The sequence below is a fragment of the Patella vulgata genome, chromosome 5, assembly GCF_932274485.2.
Source record: "Patella vulgata chromosome 5, xgPatVulg1.2, whole genome shotgun sequence".
NCBI lineage: Eukaryota > Metazoa > Mollusca > Gastropoda > Patellidae > Patella > Patella vulgata.
The window spans coordinates 58,333,385-58,339,804 of record NC_065883.2 but is presented as its reverse complement, the minus strand read 5'-3'; the positions used below and the strand labels follow the sequence as shown (position 1 = coordinate 58,339,804).

Below are 6,420 nucleotides of genomic sequence, written 5' to 3'. Positions count from 1 at the left end.
ACAGGCCATGGCCTGAAGGAGAATATTTCACAGACATCGATACTGCCGTCAGATTCTCCCGAACATACAATGTCTGAAACTTTGATTTCTTCGGATCATGGTCCTTTAGAATCTGAATCAAGTGAAATTTTTGAAAGACAATCTAATAAACCGAAAAAGAGTGTTGAAGTGGAGGATTTTGGCGATGACGCATACAGCGAGCCGTTACCAGATCCCTATGGTCGCGCCGTTAAATATTTAGAGAAACACAACATTATGCAGTTATTTCAGGTAAAATATAACACACCCGACTCTTACCCATGCTTGCCATATGTGTATTTAATGGGAGTAGTCTCTATAATTTTAGTTATAAATTATAAATACTGGGTAGCCAAAAAACAACCAATGAATATGTATCATGTATGAGTAAAACTTACCTATTCCGCACAATTAAACATACATTATGCATGAGCTAAATCTGCCTATTGCAGGTCTTTCTTTAGGCCTGAAATGTTATCTAAATTATTAATTAAACATTAATTAACTTATCCAGACCATAATCAACTCTCAATGTCATCGCTAGCCTGCAATATTGACTGGATTAGGATCCGATTTGCTGCTCAACTTTCATTCGTGATTAAATCATGAAAAGGGTAATCAAGACTGTTTTTTTTATCGTACCAACTTTAGTAATGATGATAGAGGCTAGGCCAAAAATTCAATTGCTAAATTCTTGGTTCAGAGTGGATCAATTTGACTTAAATTTTAGCAAATTCCCTTTACATTATCGAGTTTTTAACTATTATAGTGAGAACTGCCAGCTCTTTATCTAATCTCCCATAATGTATCTTTAATGTGTGTATGATGAGTCAAGTATTAGTTATGGACGACATAACAAATACCATGTGGACGACTTAGACCTAACTGTGGATTAGCTTGCTTGTGGAGGATTGAAATTTTGAATTACCTATTTTGTAACTATTATAGCAAGAAAGGTCAGCTCTTCATCAAATCTTAAATAATGTATCTTTAAGCTATGTTTAGTATCTTTTGGGGGCCACATGAAAATTAAGGGAGTTACAGACCTGTAACATTTTTGCATTATTAAGTCTTCAGTAATGGTCCTCGTGGAGACAATATCACTATTTAATCCTCAGATTAAACACAATCACACAGTGACCAGTTCGGTACATAGATAACAAACTGTAGGTATGCTTCAGTATGAACCCTATTTAGAACTGTAGTATAACAAAATTATTAAAAAATATCCCAATCTCTCTAAAATTGGTCAATCTCTTCAAAGGATAACTATTTCTATGTATTTTACAGTCATTAACAAGTAGTATAGTTTATAACAAACCTGATGATCCAATGAGTTTCTTGATGACAGAAGTTGATAGAATAAAGAGAGAAAGGGATCAACAGAAGGAAACAGAGAAAGAAATAAAACAAATTAATCCAAATTAAAAAGATTGCTGCTTTATAGATATGATAGCAACCCCTTGTCTTAAAAGAAAATGCAAAGAATGAACATTATCAAATGACTACCCATCATTGTCATCATCAGTAGACAACTCAATGTATTGTTCAGAAACAGAAATGTTTTATAAGCTTTATGTTCTAAAGAAAACCACAAGTCTGTGTTATTAACTTGTGTGATATATGTTTAATTATAAGATAAGTACCAGTATTATACATATTGTGATATTATTTGTTTTTAAAGACAATATAGCTTTAATATTTGTTATTGTTTGATATTTTTAGGGTTAATGTCTTTATGCATATCGTGTATGATGTTCAAAGTTGTTTTCGGTTACATTTAGATTATTTATATTGTGATGAGATTATCCAATAAGTATATATTATGTTGAGAGTGAAAAAGAAATTTCAATGATTGTTGATTTTTATGCATGTGATTCAAATAGCATATATATTGTTTTTATGAAATATTTATAATAAATAAATATTTTTAAAATAAAAAAAACTCTTGACTTTTTTGTTCAATTATTTCAAGATAAACTGCTTAAGTGATTTAAACCCTTTCTTTTATGGCTACTCCTCAAGCATTAGATTGGGAATAAGCTGTTCAAAGTCTTATCTTCTTGTAATAATGAATGATTACTTAAAGATACATTATGTAAGATTTAGATAAAGAACTAGCCATTCTTGCTAGAATAGTTCGAAAGTAGATGATGTAAAATGAATAATTTGAAAATTTCATTCAAATTACTCTATTGCAAGTGAAGCCTGTGAAGGTTTGACAGACGTGTGCAATAATTTCAACCACCGTACTGGTTGATCGAAGCTAAGTCTCGGTCCTCCATATTTGATTAAATCAAAGTATCGCCGAACCATTCTAATCTATTTAATATCAGAGAAATCTGATGCCATCAAGAGTTGATTAAGGCCTGGATCAGTTAATTAATGTCTAATACTTAAAAAAAACATTTCAGACTGAAAGAAAGACCTGCAATAGGCAGATTTAGCTCTTGCATAATGCATGTTTAAAAAAAGTATGAAAATTAATAGGATCATGATTGAAAAGTTTAAGGGGCAGACAAAATTTTGCAAAAGTGGGCATAGGACAGACATCCAATATATGGTTAAACTTCAGTTTTGGATGTTAAATTTGATTGGAAAGATACCAGACAATTTTGATTTGTTTTTATCAAACATAGACTAACACAAGATTGACAACTCTTTGTCAATGTGCTGAAAATGAAAATTCAATTGTCGATCACCACAAGAATATATTTTCTATCTATTGAACCATATTTAAACAAAACTTTAAGGTGTCTTCTTGTACACTACGTTTTAAAACTTTTACTACAAATGAACACAGCCAAGGGAAATAACAATGCAACTACCCCCAATGGTAGATTATCTCCTGAGTTGGCCCATCAAAAGATTTTACCCAAGGTGCTAGTTTTTATATATATATATATATATATATATATATATATATATATCATTGGCCGAGAATGCTGCAAAATATTTATTTAACAGGATTACACCATTTTTGACTGATAGTTCTTTTAGAGATGAACATTTGTATTGTAGTTTACAAAGGATTCAAAATCCCTCAATTTATGATCAGCAGCTTTATTCAGATGTCACAATTTGTAATGTGCATAATATTGCCAGTGTTTTTTTTGGATACTTTTATTTTATCAAAATAATATATTACTACAATTTTCATGAGCACAATATTGCCATTATTTTTGAGATACTTTTATTTTATCAAAATAATATATTACTACAATTATATGTTGAGACATCTATATGCATATCAAAACTTAAATAATAAACTGTAAAATTAGTTAGAATTATCAAAATCTAGAAATCAAATATCACAGATAAAATATACATAAGATACATGCACATGAATTAATCTAGGACAGATTCGGATATGGACGGAAAAGCTATCATAAAATCAAAGCACTTTTTATGCTTGTCAACTCATCATGTTTTCTGTATAATAATTTCTGTTTACCTAAAAATTACTGTACTATTATAAACTGAAGTACTGAAAAACATATACAACTTAAACACATTACTGTTAGTGCAATGTGCATGCATTTGAAAAGGACATATATAACATCTGTTGGTTTGAATTGAGGATTACAGACCTGTGATCAGATCTACTTTAAGTAGAAATATGATATCAAATATATATAAATATAAAAGTTCACTTCTGCGTAGATCTATAAAACAAACCAACACCATAATTCTATAGTACTAGGGCTTAAATTAATGTTGCATGTTGGAGTGCAATGACTATACCTACATTATTCAACACTGGTTATACTAAACTTCACCTCAAATAGATATTGAACTACAAGCATTTTTAAAGCCTAGACTCCTCATTATCAAGTCCAGTACCAAAAAATTATGAGTAAATTTGATTTATGAATCGATTATATTCTAACAATAAATAAACAGATGTACTAACATAATGAAATATAACACGATTAATAATTTAGTAACATGTTCATAATAAAGGCATATAAAAAAAATTACATGTAATATCCTTAGGAATCAAATTAAAAATGGCTGCCTTATGAGATCTTGAAACATTTAGATGGAACTCTTTACAAACACTTCCAAACAAATACACTGGAAAAAATATAAACAAAACATAAATATTAGGAAAACAAGTATAAGCGGGTACCTCATTTTCAGAAAATAAACATGCATTGCCAGGCAATGAAATACATGTATACACCTACTTGTGTTGCCCCAGTATATAAGGTAGCAGTGCACGCAGAGTGTGGACATGAAGCTACATCTCGAATCAAATATAGACATAAAGACAGCAGCTTATCCGAAAAGAAAACTTTCTTTTGATTCAGATGGAAATTCTAGAATCCAATGAATATAATATAATATGCATGCCAATTTAATTTCTATGTGCAATACAGTGGAGAAATTATCTAGAGATCTTTACATATTCTATGTATTGATTTTTGTTCACTGCATACCTCTTAAAGATAGATTATGTAAGATTTAGATAAGGAGCCAGCCATTTTTGCCATAATAGTTCAAAAATAGATAATGTAAAATGAATAATTTGAAAATTTCATTCTAATTACTCTATTGCGAGCGAAGATATTAGCCTTTGAAGGTTTGACAAGACGTGAGCAATAATTTCAACCACCGTACTGGTTGTTCGAAGCTAAGTCTCGCCCCTCCATTTTTAGCTTAAATCAAAATATGGCTAAACTGTTCTAATCTATTTAATATCGGAGAAATCTGTTGCCATCGAGAGTTGATTATGGCCTGGATAAGTTAATTAATGTCTAATTATAATAATTTAGAAAACATTTCAAGCCTAAAGAAAGACCTGCAATAGGCAGATTCAGCTCTTGCATAATGTATGTTTAATATAATCTTACCAGCAATCATCTCCTCCTGTACTTATTAAATGTTTGTCATCTGATGAAAACTTTACATTGGTAACATGAGCTGAGTGTCCCACAAATCTCTTGTGTGTAGCCTGCAATGTCAAGATTATTTACTGAATATCATTGTTACAAAACACTCAATTTTAGATTTACTTTCTGAAGAAAAATAACTGCCTATCATAAGGTGCCTTCCAATTGATCATTTGATCATACAATTTCACAATAAAATAACTTATCTTTAATACAAACTGAATGTTTGCTATTGAAATATGTAGCCGATTGTTGTTGTGTGCATTTTTACAGATTTAAAAATGTATTTCTTCAATGATATCTCAAGTGATCAACTGGGACCCCCTAAAATTATATTTATCTGAAATATGATATATTTTGGAATCAGATTGTTACTGCCAAGTACCGGTAAATAAACTAATGTGTTAAATTCATAAGACTTGTAATTAACACAATATTTATTTAGTAGACTGACAGGTTGTATTATGTTTTATCAGGGTAAAGAAAGAAATTTTTTATTAAAACAGATACTGGGAAAGTGCAGTTCAGGTATATGAAATTAAATGAACTAAGAAATTGTGATTCAAAATTTTTGTATCTACAGTGGACTCTGTCAACTCTGAAATCGTACGGGATCGTTACAATATATCGAATTACGCAGGGTGTCGGAATACTCAGTTTTCTCAAAACCGGAATTATTATTGTAACTTCGCAAACCGGAAGTATTATTTTAATGTAGCTTCGTATCCCCAGAATGTTATTCCCTTTAAAAATGATAAACCTTTCTGTACATTTAAAATTTTATTACATTAATTTTTATTTCATTTAACATGCATAGGCATTTTGAATAGGTCAAGTCTGTCGTTAATTTATCTTCTTCGTCTTCAGTTGATCGCACACTTGTCTTGGTGTCACGTGTTCATTGATAATCTGTCGTTTTATGTCCAGGTCTTTGTCACACAGTTTGCATAGATCCGCAGGGTGAACCAACTTAGGTATTCAGGTTCAGTCGGCATGCACAACAAATGTTTCCAATAGGTGCTAGGAATATTTTTACGACTGAATAATTCCTTGGAAAATTTGTGGGTATTCATGAGTAGTTGTCACAACTGTCTTACACAAGAGATAATAAAATTATCAAAGAAATCAACGAAGACCTACGCAAGCGAGTTTTAATCTCACCGATAATTGATAGGTGATTGCCTGTTAATCTTTTGTGGCTTCACACCCAAGGATTGAAGGTCGGATTATACAGTGTTGCTTCAATGGAAATCATGTGACAGGACGGCTGATTGATGTTGTAATTCGGAATATTCAGAGTATGGATTACTCAAAGATTTTTTGGCTGAAATAATAAGGAAATAAATCGGGACATGAAAATGATGTCGGATTTCACAGAGTGCCGGAGTATTCAGAGGTCGGATGTGACAGAGTCCACTCTATATTGCCATCTAAATTGAGAAAGGATAATTTAAACTAATATCTAAATAATCACTCAATTCACAGATTTATGAAACTTATATCTGAT

General features: G+C 31.0%; 1 protein-coding gene across 1 annotated transcript in view; it reads right to left on the bottom strand.

The window, feature by feature from the left end:
- Positions 1-3,112: 3,112 nt before the first annotated feature.
- The window catches only part of LOC126820733 (echinoderm microtubule-associated protein-like 6), a 36,432-nt gene continuing 33,124 nt past the window's right edge, over positions 3,113-6,420 (bottom strand). Inside the window, exons 35-36 of the mRNA XM_050548825.2 lie at positions 4,875-4,975; positions 3,113-4,095 (exon numbers count right to left, since the gene is read on the bottom strand). Coding sequence (XP_050404782.1) covers positions 4,071-4,095; positions 4,875-4,975 — 126 coding nt within the window. The 3' untranslated portion in view covers positions 3,113-4,070. The remainder of the gene's footprint in view (positions 4,096-4,874; positions 4,976-6,420) is intronic.